At 36.0% G+C, this 20191-nt stretch overlaps 1 protein-coding gene across 3 annotated transcripts in view; it reads left to right on the plus strand.

Moving 5' to 3' along the window:
- Nucleotides 1-20191, plus strand: part of BICD2 (BICD cargo adaptor 2) — a 270910-nt gene that overhangs the window by 213970 nt on the left and 36749 nt on the right. For all 3 annotated transcript variants that reach the window (XM_053720749.1, XM_053720750.1, XM_053720751.1), the window contains exons 3-6: nucleotides 1620-1772; nucleotides 3876-4325; nucleotides 7186-8187; nucleotides 16083-16234. In XM_053720749.1, coding sequence (XP_053576724.1) covers nucleotides 1620-1772; nucleotides 3876-4325; nucleotides 7186-8187; nucleotides 16083-16234 — 1757 coding nt within the window. The remainder of the gene's footprint in view (nucleotides 1-1619; nucleotides 1773-3875; nucleotides 4326-7185; nucleotides 8188-16082; nucleotides 16235-20191) is intronic.

The following is a 20191-nucleotide window of genomic DNA, read 5'->3' on the forward strand; positions in this document are numbered from 1 at the left end:
CTGATGGGCTGGGGCGCGGTCTGGGGATCCCTGAAAGCTCAGGGTCTTTGGTCTCGGGAAGAATCTCTTCTACCGATAAATATTCTGGAACTGAGAGCGATATTCAATGCTCTCAAGGCTTGGCCTCAGCTAGCGAGGACCAAGTTCATACGGTTTCAATCAGACAACATGACAACTGTTGCGTACATCAACCATCAGGGGGGAACAAGGAGTTCCCTAGCGATGGAAGAAGTGACCAAAATCATTCTATGGGCGGAGTCTCACTCCTGCCACCTGTCTGCTATCCACATCCCAGGAGTGGAAAATTGGGAAGCGGATTTTCTGAGTCGTCAGACATTGCATCCGGGGGAGTGGGAACTCCATCCGGAAATCTTTGCCCAAGTCACTCACCTGTGGGGCATTCCAGACATGGATCTGATGGCCTCTCGTCAGAACTTCAAAGTTCCTTGCTACGGGGCCAGATCCAGGGATCCCAAGGCGGCTCTAGTGGATGCACTAGTAGCACCTTGGACCTTCAAACTAGCTTATGTGTTCCCGCCATTTCCTCTCATCCCCAGGCTGGTAGCCAGGATCAATCAGGAGAGGGCGTCGGTGATCTTGATAGCTCCTGCGTGGCCACGCAGGACTTGGTATGCAGATCTGGTGAATATGTCATCGGCTCCACCTTGGAAGCTACCTTTGAGACGAGACCTTCTTGTTCAGGGTCCGTTCGAACATCCGAATCTGGTTTCACTCCAGCTGACTGCTTGGAGATTGAACGCTTGATTTTATCGAAGCGAGGATTCTCAGATTCTGTTATCGATACTCTTGTTCAGGCCAGAAAGCCTGTAACTAGAAAGATTTACCACAAAATTTGGAAAAAATATATCTGTTGGTGTGAATCTAAAGGATTCCCTTGGGACAAGGTTAAGATTCCTAGGATTCTATCCTTCCTTCAAGAAGGATTGGAAAAAGGATTATCTGCAAGTTCCCTGAAGGGACAGATTTCTGCCTTGTCGGTGTTACTTCACAAAAAGCTGGCAGCTGTGCCAGATGTTCAAGCCTTTGTTCAGGCTCTGGTTAGAATCAAGCCTGTTTACAAACCTTTGACTCCTCCTTGGAGTCTCAATTTAGTTCTTTCAGTTCTTCAGGGGGTTCCGTTTGAACCCTTACATTCCGTTGATATTAAGTTATTATCTTGGAAAGTTTTGTTTTTAGTTGCAATTTCTTCTGCTAGAAGAGTTTCAGAATTATCTGCTCTGCAGTGTTCTCCTCCTTATCTGGTGTTCCATGCAGATAAGGTGGTTTTACGTACTAAACCTGGTTTTCTTCCAAAAGTTGTTTCTAACAAAAACATTAACCAGGAGATTATCGTACCTTCTCTGTGTCCGAAACCAGTTTCAAAGAAGGAACGTTTGTTGCACAATTTGGATGTTGTTCGCGCTCTAAAATTCTATTTAGATGCTACAAAGGATTTTAGACAAACATCTTCCTTGTTTGTTGTTTATTCAGGTAAAAGGAGAGGTCAAAAAGCAACTTCTACCTCTCTCTCTTTTTGGATTAAAAGCATCATCAGATTGGCTTACGAGACTGCCGGCACTAAATCAGATTATAATGTTCTGCATCTGTTTTTCTTTCAGCTGAATCAGAATACTGAAGTACAAAAAAACCGTCTGCGAGATGACATCAAGGAGTATAAATTCAGAGAAGCTAGATTGCTGCAAGACTACACCGAGCTGGAAGAGGAGAATATATCACTACAGAAACAAGTGTCTGTTCTCAAGCAAAACCAGGCACGTATTCAAACAGAGCTAAGGCCAACTCTTTTGTTTGTTTACTTACTGGGATGTGGGATACGGATAAAGTTGTGTAAACTGGGAAAGAAGAGAAATTAAAATTGGTTGCAAAGTGATTTAGAATTATGTGCAGAATGATGTAACCCAAGTGTAGCCGTACTTGTTAAAAAAGATGGGAAATTAAAGATTTAAAGACCCCAAAGTTTACTTACCTTACATGTATTGGTGTTCTCTTAAGCACTGCATCATGGTCTTGCTGTCTAATCGCCTGGTCGCGCTGTTTAACTAAATGTAGCGTACTCCTGTGCTGGGTAAAACTGTTGGCTGCTGGGGTGCACAAGGATTGGACACCAGGCTTGTGACACGTTTTTTTTTGTAAACTGTAGCGCTGAAGAGGATGTCAATACATGTAAAGTATGTAAATTTAAAGGGATACTAAATCCAATTTTGTTTCTTTCGTGATTCAGATAGAGCAGCAATTTTAAACAACTTTCTAATTTACTCCTATTATCAATTTTCTTTGTTCTCTTGCTATCTTTTTAAAAAAAAAGCTGGAATGTAAAGCTTAGGAGCCGGCCCATTGTAGGTTCAGCACCCTGGATAGTGCTTGCTTATTGATGACTACATTCAGCCAACCAATAAGCAAGCATAACCCAGGTTCTGGACCAAAAATGGGTCGGCTCTTAAAGGGACAGTATACACTCATTTTCATATAACTGTAAGTAATAGACACTACTATAAAGAATAAGATGCACAGATACTGATATAAAAATCCAGTATAAAATGGTTTAAAAACGTACTTGGAAGCTCTCAGTTTAGCTCTGTTAAAAAAGTAGCTGGAAAGCCCACTGCAAGTGGGAAATAAGACACTCCCCCTCCCCCTTATTTTGCATCTGAAAAGACCCTTTACACAAACAGGAGCAAGCTGAAATAGGTAGCTGACGGTATTCTCATAAGACTTTGGGGCTTGGTTAGGAGTCTGAAAATCAGAGTAATGTTATTTAAAAATAAGCAAAACTATACATTTAAAACAAAAAAAACTTTATGGGCTATATAAATAGATCTACAAAACATTTATGCAAAGAAAAAAATGAGTGTATAATGTCCCTTTAAGCTTTACATTCCTGCTTTTTAAATAAAGATAGCAAGAGAATGAAGACAAAATGATAATAGGAGTGAATTAGAAAGTTGTTTAAAATTGCATGCTCTATCTGAAACATGAAATAAAAAATGTAAATTTAGTGTCCCTTTTAAGGGTCAATACATCTTTAATTTCCTGTTTTTTTAATAGATATGACTATCCTTATTTATTCCAGCATTTACTATCCCTTTAATTGAAAGTGTTACCAGAAAGCAGTCAGTGGGGTGCACTTGCTTTAAAGGACATAGTATTCAAAACTAAAATGCACATTTTAATTTTGAATAGAAGCAGTTCTGCAATATCCTTGTAGTCACTTTTACTGGAAGCATGTTTGCTGTCTCTGTTTTATGATCGTTTTTAGAGTGCTAGGGTATGTGGAGCATATTTACATATGCCTCGCATATCTGCATTCAATCACAGTACCTATTCAGAGAGCCATCTGGCGGGAGTAACACAAATATGTTTCTATTAAAAACTGCAATGCACTTGTGGACTTTTTTTATTTTTATTTTGACTGTTGTGTCCTTTTGAATTTGGCTATGATCCAGAATTACACAGGTAGGTGCACTTGTATAGCAGTACTATGTTTCATGCCTCTGGATTATAATTGACAGCTTTCCTGTAACACAGTAACTGCAGCGGTTATGGATTTCAACGTCAACAATGCTAAAGCTGGCATTTCTTTTCACAATTTGACTTTTCAAGCTCAACATTGCATGAAACATACAATAATACAGAAGCTGTTTACCATTCATCTAAAATAGTAATTTATTTTTGTCCTTTCACATTTAAATGTTTAAAGGAACATAACAGTCAATATTCATTGACTAGAAACATTCATTATACTTTTATTAGCAAAAATGCTTCTAGTCCGTTTTACTCGAATAACAAACATATAAATACAGCATCTTCTTTGTAGGTCTTTGTTTTAACCCACTGACTTAAATTTTGTATTTCAGGTTGAATTTGAAGGTCTTAAACATGAGATCAAAAGACTGGAAGAAGAAACTGAATTCCTTAATAGCCAATTGGAAGATGCCATTCGGTTGAAAGAAATATCGGAACGTCAGTTGGAGGAATCGCTGGAGACTCTTAAAACAGAGAGAGAACAGAAGAATAACCTTCGTAAAGAGCTTTCCCACTACATGAACGTCAATGATTCCATCTATAGTAACCACCTTAGTTTGTCTTTGGATGGGCTGAAGTTCAGTGACGAGACCAACGAGCCAAACAACGACGAGGTCATGAATGGTTTTGAACAAAATGGTGTCATCAAAATGAACGGTGAATATAAATCATCCACTCCTAAGAAAACAGACTCTGGCAGTCCAGCACCAAGTCTAGTATCTGATCTACTAAGTGAGTTGAATATCTCCGAAATACAGAAACTGAAACAGCAGCTCATGCAGGTGAGAGCTTAACTTTTGTCCAATGGCATTTCTCGAGTGTGTGAGCACCCTCCAATAGGAAACTATCTGTTGTTGTCTTCCTATATGCAATGTTTGTGGTATCCCATAGACTTTCTTAGGTTGTAATTAATAACTTTTTAAGGTACAAAATATTTATATCAGGGCTCAACAAACCCAAGTGCCAGGGAGCCACTGGCGCCTTTTTCATCTTCTTATTGTTGTTAATTTGAATAGCACTGCAACATTCTGTAGCACTAGTTATTTTATATTAATCCCTTGGTGCTCGCCCACTTCCCACTTCTGTTATGTGTGTATATACATATTTGTCTATGAAAATACTATATATAATCTCATAGGGATGGCTAAACGTTTCTGGTTCCTTAATTTATGGGCTGGTTGCTAAATTTTTAACAGATTTGTCAGTCCCTGAGTTATGTAGGTTTCCAGCACATACAATTATTGGGAAAGTCTCTGTGTTAAATTCACCTATGTTAGAATACTTGAAATATGTGAAGAAATACAATGTATTGATGATAAAGAACCTGTCTGTACGTGTCAACAAATAGTAAATTAATTCAGATAGAACATGCAAATTTAAGCAACTTTCTAATTTACTCCTACTTTTAATTTTTCTTAGTTTTCTTGCTATCTTTATTTAAAAAGCAGGAATTTAAAGCTACATTTAGCAAACCAATAAGCAAGCATAACCCAGGTTCTCAACCAAAAATGTTCCAGCTCTTAAGCTTTACATTCCTGCTTTTTAAATAAAGATAGCAAGAGAACGAAGAAAAATTGATATTAGGAGTAAATTAGAAAGTTGCTTAAAATTGCATGCTCTATCTGAATCATTAAAGAAAAAAATAGGGTTGTGTCCCTGTAAGTACTTCTACGAAAAATATACTATAATAAAGTCCCGCATTGCCCCAAAACAAGTAAACTTTAAGGGGTCAGTCTAGTACAAAAATAAAATTTCTATACAGCTCTTTATTTTATGACAAATGTATTTCTTTTGCCACTTGTTTAACTCCTGCAAATGAGTTAAATAAGTAGTTAAATTTGTGTTCTGTTGCCCCTAAAAAGCAGGGCAGGCATACATGAGTATGATCAGCAATTGGCCATATCCTCATTTGGAGCAGAAAGGGATTGTTCAGCAATGCAAATTTCACTATGGGTTTAACACAAAGTACGAGAAAAAATATGTTTAAAAAATAAAAGTATGTGAGTAAATAGAGCATTTTATTTTACAATAGCATGTCCCTTCTACATACTTTGCTTCAAAATCAATATTTTTTATTTGTCACACTCTGTTACAGATATAATCTATGTACCTCTTCTCTGTCCAATATCGTGGCTTTAATATCCGTTGAAGAGAGTCAGATTTTGAATAGTATTCTAAATGTTTCAGTTCTCAAGAATAACAGGTCTGAGTTTCAAAATATGAACACAGGGAAAATAATCATGGCACAGTCAATATGAGTAACCTATCTGTGCTCTAATACAGGTAGTCTGTAAATTTTGACAGTTTTTTGGCCTGAAATTGAAGAACACTTGCTTAGAAAACCAGTCCTGAGAATTAATTCATAGCCGCTCTGCTGTCAAATTTGTTTGTGATGTTTACAAATGGGCAGGTCAGAAATGCAAACACTGTTGGTGCAAAAATTGATTTTGTACGTTAAAGAAGGCGAACTGGTGGCATGTGGGCCAAATATGGCTATTTGCACTATGAAAAAGAAGAACTGTAAATGTGGGCCAGAATTAAAAAAATCCCTATGAAGAGGAGAACAGCAGAGTGCAGACTAGGGTACCTTGTAAACTTACTTAAAGGGATACTAAACACAAATGTTTTCTTTCATGATTCAAATAGAGCAGGCAATTTTAAGTAACTTTCTAATTTACTCCTATTATCAAATTTTCTTCATTCTCTTGCTATCTTTATTTAAAAAGCAAAAATGTAAAGCTACGGAAACGGCCCATTTTAGGTTCAGCACCATGGATAGCGCTTGCTTATTGGTGGCTACATTTAACCACCCAATAACCAAGCGTAACCCAGGTTCTGAACCAAAAAACAAAAGCTTTGATTCCTGCTTTTTCAAATAAAGATAGTTAGAGAACAAAGAATGATTGATAATGGGAGTAAATGAAAAAGTTGCTTAAAATGTCATGATCTATCTGAATAATGAAATAAAAAAAATGGGTTTAGCATTCCTTTAAACCTGGCCTTGTGCCAATGAATATTATAAGGAAATGTATTATTATGTGTGTTTAATAGCCATAAAATGATATGTGTCCCTTTAAAGCTTTTGAATTATTGATCTGCAGCCCCAATGTGTTAAGAATTTGGTGATCACTGCCATTTGATGTCTTGCCATAGTAAGGATACTCCTGCCTACAGTTCCGTGCCTATGTGGTGGGTAGATGAGAACGGGCTTTGCAATGTAATGCCTTGCCCATGATCACTGATTACCTCTAAAGCACAACTGTTAATTGGCAAGACTAGGCAACTATATTCAAATTTAAAGGCAGCCCACACTCTGTATGTAATAACATGCATGGCTTATTACATACAAAATATAAAAAAAATATATAGTTTGGGGGAAGACATCCTAGAAATGTGTGGATTAGTTGTAAAAATACCACTTGTGCCATGACAAGGTAAGGAATTTCACAGCAGATTAGACATTTTTGTTCCATTTTTTTATCATAGCCCTTGTGGCTTCTATTACCGGTGATAGTGTAAACATCAGGTGAGGTAGTGAAGAATCTTCTGTTGAAGTGGCTAATAATGTTGGTGACCATTATAATTGTTTGTCTTTATTTATTTTTATATACATCTACCAATTGCTTTCAAATTTTGTTACAGGCAGAAAGAGAGAAGGTCAACCTATTATCTACTCTTCAGGAATCACAGAAACTTTTAGAGAATACCAAAGGAGCCCTTTCAGAGCAAAATGATAAAGTGAGCAGGCTCACAGAAAATCTAAATGCTATGAAGAAACTCCAAGCCACCAAGGAACGCCAATCTGCATTGGACAATGAAAAGGAACGGGACAGCCATGAAGATGGAGATTATTATGAGGTTGATATAAATGGTCCAGAAATTCTGGAATGCAAATACAAAGTGGCTGTATCAGAAATTGGTGATCTAAAGGATGAGCTCAAAAGTTTGAAGACCAAGTATGAAGAATGTGAGGCCAAATATGAGGAGGAAAAGAGCAGGTATGATTCTGAAACCCAAACAATGACTGAAAAGATCTCAAGGTTAGAAAAGACTACTAGGCAAGACAGAGATCAAGTTGTGCGTCTTGAAAAAGAGCTTAAGAAAGTGACTGATGTGGCTGGAGAGACCCAAGGAAGTCTTACAGTAGCACAAGATGAGCTGGTCACCTTCAGTGAAGAGCTGGCTAACCTGTACAACCATGTTTGCATGTGCAATAATGAAACACCTAACAGGGTTATGCTTGATTACTATAAAGAGGGTAAGGGAGGTCGTATTAGCCCTGAAGGCAAAGGTCGTAGGTCACCCATTTTGCTTTCCAAGGGTCTTCTGTGTGCAGAGAATGGTCACAGTGAAGCTGGATCTCCTGTATCTCCAATACCATCACCAGTTTCTGACCCAAGAAGAGAACCCATGAACATTTACAATCTCATTGCTATAATACGCGACCAGATCAAACATTTACAAGCTGCTGTCGACCGGACAACAGAGCTTTCCAGGCAGCAGGTTGCAAGCCAGGAACTTGGACCCGCTGTAGACAATGATAAGGAAGTCCTGATGCAAGACATCTTGAAGCTGAAGTCTCTTCTGAGCACAAAGCGGGAACAGATAGCTACGCTTAGAACAGTGCTGAAAGCTAACAAGCAAGTAAGTACTGATTAGACATGTATAGGCAATTATTTATTTCAATTAGAATTTATTCATTGGGAGATATGCTTCACAGATTAAAGGTTAAATATTTTATTACAGTGTGGCTAAAAGTATATTTGCAATTTAATCTCAAGAGCAGCTGATTTGTAGAACGGTTGTTACGCTTTGGAATAGAAAATGCAATCTTTCCTAAAATTGTTTTTTTATGCTTCAGTTAAACCATCTTGAAATCTATTATGTTCAAAAAATTAGACAGGTTCAATGGTCTTTGATATGCTAACAGCCTAGATATTGAAAGGGAATGATTCTTGCCTGTTAAGTATTCATTGATATTTCAGTTCAGTTGTTTAATGTATGTGTTCAGCTGTTCTGCTAAATATTAATTGCTTAAAGGGTCAGTTTCCTATATTCACAAAGAATGGATAGTCCCCCCTGGAAATAAAACTCAATTAAAATACTATATTATTATTATTTATTTGTATAGTGCCGCCAAATTCTGTAGCGCTGATTAATCTGAATTAAATTTATTATAGTATGCAAAACATTAGTGTCTTTTGTAGAATCAGTTTGATATATTGTAGAATTTGGAGTGTCAGTATATGGCCGGGTTATAATACAATTTATTTAATAATTATTCTTTAAAATAACCCCCAATTAAAATGCATATATGAAACAATTAAAATCAATATTTATTCCTAAATTCTTTACGATAAGTTCGTTATAAACACATTGAATTATATTTATAGAAACCAGACTATGAATCAAATGGTACAGCCTTATGCTGTTATAATATTCTATACAAAGATCATAAAAATATACCTTTACAAATTACCTTATTCACAATAATCACATTAAAATACCACAATAAAATACTAGACTCTTCTGTTATTAACCAATAACTCTAGTTCAGCGCCCAATATGGATTACCAATTTACGCTTAATTTATGCTTAATAACTACCAGGGATTTAATCACAATAACCACAATAACCAGTTTATGTACAGTTCTGAAAGAGTTCACTATAATGACTGACTTATAAATCTGGAGTGTAAAACCCTCTCTAGCAAACACAAAAGGCCTTTATCTAGGAAACAAATTACTTAGAGCTAAATATGACTAGTTTTAAACTACACAGGATTATGAATATGAGCTTAAAATACAAAACGTGCTCTTTAAATTTACCAGCTGTAATCTAACTATTTCCTTAGAATGCCTTTGATTTAAATATTGTATATACTTAACAGTTTTTTATACTTTACCCAAATAACCAAATCAATGTTTCAGCTTCCAGAGTTTCTTGTGGGCCATCTATGGAGGGTTTACTCACAATGTGCAAAGGTATAGACCTCAAGAATTTTTAATCTTTCTTTGTTCAAGAAAGTGTCCCCAAAATGGCAGAGAATATACTTGGCACCAAAGCCTATGTATTTTCCTCTCCAAAAGTTAATGCTTCTTTTAGTCTGTGTGTATCCCTCTGTCTTAGAGTGTGTATGCCTCTTTATCCAAAAATAAAGAAAGCTTCCTCCTTTTCCTTAATCACTCCCACAGAATTTACATAGGCCCTCGGAGCTTGTCTTTTGATTGGCCCTAACGGAGCTGAGAATTGATTGGCACTTCGAGCTGAAACATTTGATTGGCCTACTGGGAACATATGTTTTAAACAGTTAATTCGTTTGGCTGTCATACCAGTCTTAATCCCCTAGGGGGCAGCAAAGACAAATGGTTTCATTTTTAACATTGCTAACAGTAAACTATATCATTTTAATATGTATATTTAGTATATTCAATATTATCTGATATTAATAAACTATGTGATCAGCATATATATCTCATTTAATATAATTGAAAATGTACAATTTGAGATCAAACACTAGTATTATCAATTCTATGTTAAAATAGAAAATATTTATATAGACTTCCTATACATTCTACTTTATAATATCTTGAGAGATGTATTTAATAAAGTTTTATATAAATATTTAGTGCATAACCATATGATATGACTTAGGTCACCCCATGCAGGCAATCCTGTATCAGCATCTGTTAGCCCCATCTGGAAGATAGAATAAACAAAAATATGTTATATATTTTAAAATGGGATTATTACAATTGTTATTTAATCTATTACAAATCTGAATTGCATTTCCCATATCCATATATAGATATTTATGCAGTCTGAGTATCAATTAAATCTTTGAGAATTATACAGTTCATATAGATGAATTTATAACTTCTCTTTTTAAAATCGAGATTTAAATTCTTATATGCTTTCAGCACTCATAGGGTTAAACATGTCTCTCTGTTTTTTCCTGCTATTTCTTACTTGAAATGCCAGCTCATCTGTATATTGGGGGCTTAGGATGGGACAATTTATCACCTATATGCTAAGGGCTATTTCCTCTAAATATGTTTGTATATTCCCCTATTCTAACAGATGGACCGGACCGTCTGTAGTTGAGAGCAATAGGGAGGGTTTGATATCACCCATTCCAGTGTTTGTTCGCAATGCAGCTAAATCAATTTATAATAGATATTAGCTAAATTAAATATTAGATTCTATGATACATCTGTAGTTTATTTAAGGTTACTTCACAGATACCCTTACAGGAGATATTTTTCTCAGTGAAGAAATATTTACATTGTTGGTAAAAATACCACTCTTCACATTTATGCCTAGATTATTATATCTTATAAAAATAATAGCATGCCTAGCTATTAGAATGAAAATGAACTAACTAGAAATCTATTTGTCTTCAAAACTTGCAAATTATGGTATATGCACTCAGCTATCACAGATAACTTGCATTTGCCATTTCATCTCACAAAGTGATAATAAACAATTCTACATACCTGTGGGTGCATCATGGAAGCAATCCCTGACAATGTACCAATTTATTGTCTGTCTTCTCTAAGATGACACAACATATGGATGGCATAAGAAGGTGCACTTATAATTTGAAGGAAATTGGTGCCATTTTCAGACCTACATTGTACGGAACAGTTTGAAGAAACATTTGTTACCTTGAATATGTAAAACAAAATTAGCCTGCTTACAAAATACCACTATTTGTGATTACAAACAAAAATTCAGCTATAATATTTTTTTTGAAAATGTGTCTTTGCATAAACAAATATATTTGATAGAGCTCAGATTGTTTCAGTCTGTCCCTACCGATTTGTGTTGCCTTATATTAGTGCGGCAAGTTTCATCCTGTCTAATACTGCATGAATTGTTATATATGTGAATATTTTTTTATTTATATTTCTTGCTTGTGGAAATAATTTGCATTGTCATTTTATTTATTTGTTCTGAATGTTTATTTCAAAATTGTCTTAAAGGGAAAGTCTACTCCAGAATTGCTATTGTTTAGAAAGATAGATTATCCTTTTATTACCCATTCCCCAGTTTTGCATAACAAACGCGGTTATATTAATGCACTTTTTACCTCTGTGATTACCTGTATCCAAGCGTCTGCAGACTGCCCCCTTATCTCCGTGCTGTTTACAGACTTGCATTTTAGCCAATCAGTGATGACTCAACACTGTTATCTATATGACACAGATTACCTAGCACTGTCTTGCTGTAAAAAGCTAATAAAATGCACTTACATAAAAGCAATCTGCAGGGGTTTAGAAGCAAGCAGAGATTTTGAGTTTAAAGGACCAGTCAACACATTAGATTTGCATAATCAACAAATGCAAGATAACAAGACAATGCAATAGCACTTAGTCTGAACTTGAAATGAGTAGTAGATTTTTTTATAACGAATTTCAAAGTTATGTCTATTTCCACTCCCCTTGTACCATGTGATAGCAATCAGCCAATCACAAATGCATATACATATAGTCTGTGAATTCTTGCACATGCTCAGTAGGATCTGGTGACTCAAAAAGTGTAAATATAAAAGACTGTGCACATTTTTTTTAATGGAACTACATTGGAAAGTTGTTTAAAATTACATCCTGTATCTGAATAATGAAAATTTTATTTAACCTGAGTGTCCCTTTAACAGGCTATGACGTATATAAATATAACCATGTTGGTTATGCAAAGCTGGGGAATGGGTAGTAAAGGCGTTATCTATCTTTTTAAACAATACCATTTTTGGAGTAGACTGTCCCTTTAAATTGTCAGATCGATTTGTGTTCTGTGAACTTCCTACGCACATTGATTTAATCAATGGCTTATAAAACAAAGTAAATGAGAGAGATGGACAGACATGCAATCCAGCAGCAGAACGATATTCTATGTGACTAAAAAGTATGTGGACAATTATTGAGTTCAGGTGTTTCAGCCACCCCCAGTGCTAAGAGGTGCATAAAATCCAGCTCTTAGCCAAATCTCCATAGACAAACATTGTCAGTACAATAGATTATACTATAAGAGCTCAGCGTTGCACTGTCATAGGATGCAACCTTTGCCATAAGTCAGTTCTTGAAATTTCTGCCCAACTAGAACTGTTCCTGTCAACTGTAAGTGCTATTATTGTGAAGTGGAAGTGTCTGGGAGAAGAGCCCTGCCATATAGGGCTCGATTTATCAAGCCTTCTCCTGCTCTTCGACTGCAGGTTCTCACAAGAGAACCTGCAGTCCGTATTTATGAATCAACGGTCATCAGACCGCATCTTCCTATCCTCTTTTCAATCCCAGGGGAGGTTGACAGCTTCTGCCCACACGTGATTGGCTGTGCGTAGGCAGGGGGCAGCATGGCACGCAAGCACAAAATAGAGCTTGTGTGCAATGTTAAATTCCGCCAGCATAATTCTGTCCGCCAGAGGCGAGCTGTGGCGGACATTGGTGCAAATGTACGCCTCTGGCCGCCGTAGCTTTATAAATCAAGCACATAGGGCATGATTTATCATTGATTTTCTCCTATATTTGCCCCTGAAAATGCGCATGAGAAATAATGCCCCTATTTATCATTCAAAAATGTGCCTAAAATTGGGCAAGTTGAACTGTAAAATTATCCTACTCTGTTCCCATTCTCCTTGTTGAACATGTTCTTCCAAAAAAAGGTTAAATTAGATCTTTTTTGATAAATTAATGAGGAGAACTATATGAAATACGGCAGTTATATTCTCCTATAGAGGACTGAAAGTTGTCCTGCAAATGCGTGCATTAAAGTTCTCTATAGCTACTGTGAAGTACTCTACCAGTTGTAGAAGCATTTATTTATAGGAATGCAAAAATAATATGTATTGGGGTGATAAAAATTTTTTATATAATGGAGCGCAAAAATAAAATATAACAGAGCACAAAAATTATATCTATTGGGGCATAAAAATAAGATATAAAAGAAACGCTAAAATAGAAGCACAAAAACAATTAAAATGTAGATTTATTTTCTTCCATGACAGTTTGTTGAAGAGGGGCGTTAACAAAGCTACTAGGAAGGCTGTATAAAGTTTTCTATTGGTTTATATATGACTTACATGAATATTATCTTTAGTTCTCCTCAGCTCTCTTATGGTTAAGCTTATTTTTGATAAATTTGAGTGCAAATATGCGCTTCTCTAAAGGAGATCTGAGGAGAACACATATAATTACACAGAGCATTCTCCTTACATTTTATAAATCGAGCCCAAAGTGGTAGGCCACGCAAACTCAAAGGGCATGGCTGGCGAGTGCTGAAGTGCATTGCTTCTAAAAATCGCCTATTATCTGTTGCATCACTCAAGGAGTTCCAAACTGCCTCTAGAAGCAACATCAGCACAAAAACTGCGCATTGGGAGCTTCATGGAAATTGGTTTCACTGTCAAGCAGCTGCACACAATCCTCACATCAATATGCAAAATGTCATGTGTCGCTTGGTGTGGTGTAAAGCACAGTACCACTAAACTCTGGTGTAGTGGAGACGTGTTCTCTGTAGGGATAAACCATGCTTCAGTTTGATTAAAGAATGTGGTGGATGTCAGGAGAATGATTCCTACTAGAGTGCATAGTGCCTACTGTAAAGATTGGTGGAGGAGGGATAATGGTCTTGGACTGTTTTTCAGAGTTTGTGTTAGGCCCCTTAGTTCTAGTGAAGGTTAATCTTAATGCTACATGATACTATGAGCTATTCTATATACTATGATTTATCACGTAAGGGCGGACAGGGGTGTACATATTCACCCCTGTCCGCCCCAGCTCTCCTCTGGCGGAATTTAACATTCCGCCCCTGCCCGAGCACAGCCAATCAGAGGTTAGGGAAGCAGCAGTCTGATTACCGCTGCTTGATAAATCCTGACTACAGGTTCTCTTGTGAGATTCAGAAGTCATAGGGAGGCGAAGGGCTTAATAAATTAAGCCCAAACAAATTTTAGATAATTGCGTGCTTCTAAGTTTGTGGCCACAGTCTAGAGAAGGCCCTTTCCTGTTCCAGCATGAACCCTGTGCACAAAGCAAGGTCAGTGAAGACATTGTTTTATGAGTTTTTGGTGTGTAGGAACTCAAGTGACCTTCACATAGCCCTGACCTCAACGCCACTGAAAACCTTTTGGATAAATTGGAATGGGCACAAACTCCCACAGATTGGGAGGTGGTGGCAACTCCATAGTAATGTCCATGGTTTTGGTATGAGATGCTGTATTGCCTAATAAAATGTATACCTTAATACATATGCTAAAAGCAATATTTAAACTCTTTGTTATTCTTAATAGGTATAATAGTTTATTCACAAAAGAAAATAACAATTTTAAATAATAATTTTTATAATAACAACTTGTTTATATAAAAGTAAAATGAATCACTACATCACAAAATAGTGCATCATATATGTCCCACTTTGGCTGGGGATTCCCGTAAACTTCAGCCCGAACGATAAAGAAGATCTGGGAGTTTCAGTTTTATATTCAAACGAAACGTCTGCCCTTGAATTGAGAAATCCGGGGAGAGAAAGTCGCAGATCCTTTATATACACTTTTAATAATAGTTCTTACATTAGTTTTTGCAAAAGAGGTTATGAAACTGTCTCTGTGTCTCTTATTTCTGTCAAGATTTATCTGGTCCAACAAATGTCTCAACCAAGGATGAGTAATTTGTTCTTTTAGAATACATATTGTTTTGTTCAGCAACAAGTTATATATAAGCTTCAAGTCTATGCCATGTTGGCAATTCAGGATTTCTCCGTCTATATAAATTCATATAGGCCAAGAAGACTGGTTCACATTCATCACACTCTATTATCGCCTGTAATATCACATTTGTATCACAGATGCCCTACAAGCTCATATAGGTGTGATGGTTAGATGTCCACATACTTTTGGCCATATAGTGTATATATTGAAAGCAGGAGATATTCAATAGCAGAGAGTAGAAAGACACAGAAAGCTGCCTAATGAGACAAAGTTAGTTAGAGGCATTTAGAGAAAAACAGAGCATCAGTGAAAGATGTAGTGGAGAGTAGACATGGGGGCCGATTTAACAAAGTGCGAGCGGACTTGATCCGCTGTAGCGAATCATGTCCACCGCACATCGATAAATGCCGACAGCATACGCTGTCAGCATTTATAATTACACAAGCAGTTCTGGTGTGCTGCTTGTGCAATGCCGCCCCCTGCAGATTCGCTGCCAATCGACCGCTAGTAAGGGGGTGTCAATCAACCTGATCGTATGTGATCGAGAGGATGGCTGTCCGCCGCCTCAGAGGAGATGGACGAGTTAAGGAGCAGGGGTCTTGAGACCGAATCATGAAAGGGCAATTTCGGGTTTCATGTTCCTTTACTTTGTAGATTGCTTGAGACTCAGGTTAACTCCCTTGTGCTGAAGTAGGCTTGTCCTCGTGCCCTGGCACACAAGAAGTGCCGAGGTCAGGAGTTTTATGAACTGATCTTTATTGAATGTGTGTTATTATTTAAATTCACTGTAAAATTTATTTTTGACTAAATCTAAGTATATTTTATTACGTACTAGACTGCAGAGGTTGCGCTTGCCAACTTGAAGAGCAAATACGAGAACGAGAAACAAATGGTAACAGAGACCATGATGAAATTACGAAACGAGCTTAAGGCGCTAAAGGAAGATGCTGCTACTTTCTCCTCTCTGAGAGCCATGTTTGCAACAAGGTATGTACATTTATTTTGTATAACTAAGGGTTGATTTAGTGAGAAGCTTAAAGGGATACTAAACCCAATTTTTTTTCTTTTGTGATTAAGATAGAGCATGCAATATTAAACAACTTTTCTAATTTACTCCTATTATCATTTTTTCTTAATTCTCTTGGTATCTTTATTTGAAAAAGCATGAATGTAAGCTTACGAGTCGGCCTATTTTTGGTTCAGCACCTTGGGTAGCGCTTGCTGATTGATGGCTGCATTTAACCACCAATCAGCAAGCGTTACCCATGTGCTGAACCAAAGATGAGCCGGCTCTTTAGATTAAATTCCTGCTTTTTCAAATAAAGATACCAAGAGAACGAAGAAAAATTTATATAAGGAGTAAATTAGAAAATTGCTTAAAATTGCATTCTCTATCTGAATCATGAAAGAAATCATTTGGGTTCAGTAGCCCTCTCACTAGAAACATGTCGGCATGTAGAGCAAATTAAAATATCCATTTCATTTTTCAAAGATTTTGAGGAATCATTGGATTTTTTTTTTATTATTATTAATTAATTATTTTTTGTGAATCTCCATGAAATCGCTACATACAATATGCTAAATAGTGCTGGGCCCAAGTGCTTTGTTAAGACGTAAAGAGAAAACAAAAACTGTATCAGCATCTATACTTCAAATCCCAGTAGATACTACAGTAATTAAAGCACAGTAATTATGACCAAAGAACCAATGGAAAAATAAAAAGATAAAAATACCAATCCTTCCCCAACCTCATTAGGAGTCTAGATCAAAATAGAATGCAGAATTAGTGCATTCAGTCTTCAAGTAAACATTTTACATAATAACTAAAGCCGTTAACAAAGGTCAAAGTTATACTTAAAGGGACATGAAACCCAAAATTTTTAATTCATGTTTTAGATTGAGAATGCAATTTTAAACAACTTTCCAATTTACTTCTATTATCTAATTTGCGTCATTCTTTAGCTATCTTTTGTTGAAGAAATATTAATGCACATGGGTGAGCTAATCACATGAGGCATCTATATGCAGCCACCAATCAGCAGCTGCTGAGCCTATCTAGATATGCTTTTTAACAAAGGATATCAAGAGAATGAAGCAAATTAGATAAAATAAGTCAATTGAAAAGTTGTTTAAAATAGCATGCTCTTTTTAAATCAACTAGAGCCAATTATAGACAGATAGGCAGCAGGGTTAGCCTTGAGGAGTCAGCAGGGTGCATTTTCAGTTCTGAGAATGAGCTAAAATTGCATGTAAAATAAATAATGGAGAGTATATTGCAAAGTTATGTTACTACTTGGTTTTTATTGCCCTTTTAAAGGAATATTCTAATGCACAAATAACAAGCCCTAATTTGTTAGAGCATGTGGTTTATTTCACTGTCCTCGATAACCGTGTTAAACCTTTGCAAAAGGGTTAAAGACATAGGTAAAATCCTGCTTGAAAACTATAAGCCTTACTGATCTTGAGCAGGTCGATCGCAATCCTTTTGTAAAGTTTACCTAACCCTTTTTTAAAAAAAAAATTCACTATTAAAGTCTATGGGGATAAATTATTTCATAAGCTTTTTTTCATAGCTAGATAGGGTCAGTAATGCAAAATGTACTGAACTAAGATAGACTCCGATATTTTAATAGAACCTGAGTCATAAAGAGTGTAGTGAAAGGAGGGACAGTAGAAAAGAGTTTCCAATGTTTCACAGTCCCGTGCACTGGGAGCACTGCTTGATCCTCTCATGTTACATGGCATTCTGTATTGGGGATAAAAAAAGGGGGGGGAAAACTATTATATATATATATATATATATATATATATATACACACGTGTGTGTGTATGTATGTATGTCTGTATGTATATATATATATATATATGAGAAAGACAGAGAGAAAGAAAGAGAGAGAAAGAGAAGACACAATAATAGTGCAATCACGTTTAATAAACAAATGATATCATTTGAGTCCTCAAAGAGAGAGGAGGGGATAACAATAAGATTTATTTATTTTATCGAAAGACTCTGTCGGATTTCAGCTTACAATATCCATGTTTATATTAATTGTTCTAATATCCTAACATCTACTAAGAGTGTATCTTTAGATCATTCTGTTTAGGTCAGAAATTGCCAATTTTTTTCTGCACACACACACACACACATATATATACACACATACATATATATATTTAATGAATCATAAAGACATAGCTCCTTCTTTTGCAAACATTATGTGTTTAATCCAACGTTTCAGCCCCCATTTGGGCCTTTGTCAAGATTGCCCAAATGGGGGCTGAAAGTTAGATTAAAAACATAATGTTTGCAAAAGAAGGAGCTGTGTCTTCATGATTCTTATAAATGTTTGGAATGACTGCAGCAGAAAATTTTGTGAAGGTGTGCTGACCCTTTATGAATGTATGTGTATATGTGTATATATATATATAGAGAGAGAGAGATATGGAGAGAGAGAGAGAGATATGGAGAGAGAGAGAGAGAGATATGGATAGAGAGAGAGATATGGATAGAGAGAGAGCGATATAGATATATAGAGATTTTTGCGCTATTCAGGTCACTGCAAGCACAAAATAAGTTTTTTGGAACTTGTAATAAAAACTCAACCCGACTAACGCAAAAAGCTTAACTCTAGTCTTTGTGATCATGAAAAAAGAAAATACTGCGCCACTTGTCATCTAGCCCAAGTGTTTAGAATTCAGAATGCCAGGTAATTTTTACATTAAATACTAACCCTCGGAAATAAATTGTTGAATTAACATATTAATATTTCAACTTTAGGTTAAATTAACTGTCAGCGATCAGAGAACTTTAGATAATTTCTATAGAATGTTAAGCACTTTGCAAAATATATTTTATAGTTGTTAGTATTTTAGCCAAACAGGTTGTGACACCCCAGTGCACACGTTATTATGTTCTTGTAGGTCAGAGCTACTCACATAAAATTCATTCATATTAATCACAAGATATAAAGCACGAGTGATTCACTGAGTACTTGCACAAAAGGGCATTCAGCACACACATCCCTCAACATGACACTTTTTTCAGTTTTCAATCTCAGTATTTTTTTTTACTGCTGCACAAAGACTTACATGTAAAGTGAAATTCTGATGTAATTATTAAATGCTTCAATTTGATGGTGCATGTAATTTTTTTGCATGATATATGTTAAAGCTACCCTAGATATGCAAACCCTTAAAACTAGACATGTGCCTATACAATATATATATTTTAGTGTGATATTTGCCCTTGGGGTTGTTATTCAACAAAAATAAATAAATGTAAAAAAACTAAATTGACCAGCTATTTCCTCTGGATAATGTTTGCTTCTAGGGCAGCCTTAAATAAAGTTAAAGTAATAGCCAGTGCCACTACTACAGGCCATCGGGGTGTGTGTGTATATGTGTATATATATATATATATATATATATATATATATATATACTGTGTATATATATGTGTGTGTGTGTATGTATATATATATGTATATATTCATATTTATATACACACGTACCTCTTTTTATTACATTTTTCCAACATATACACATATAAACACAAAAGTACACATGTAAGCACAAATATATACTATTTTTTAATGGAGCCAAGATTAGTTCATCTGACAAGGAAATTGTTAAACTGCTATTGAAAATTGTGAATTTGATCGTCTGATGTCTATCCAGTCTTTCTTTTTCTTGCCTGCTTTCACTTATCTATTTCTCTTGTTAAGTGTAGTCAGTCCACGGGTCATCCATTACTTATGGAATATATCTCTTCCTAACAGGAAGCTGCAAGAGGATCACCCAAGCAGAGCTGCTATATAGCTCCTCCCCTCACTGTCATATTCAGTCATTCTCTTGCAGCCTAACTAAAGATAGGTCGCTGTGAGAGGTCTGTGGTGTTTTTTAACTTAGTTTATTTCTACAATCAAAAGTTTGTTATTTTAAATG

This window comes from Bombina bombina, chromosome 7, assembly GCF_027579735.1.
Source record: "Bombina bombina isolate aBomBom1 chromosome 7, aBomBom1.pri, whole genome shotgun sequence".
NCBI lineage: Eukaryota > Metazoa > Chordata > Amphibia > Anura > Bombinatoridae > Bombina > Bombina bombina.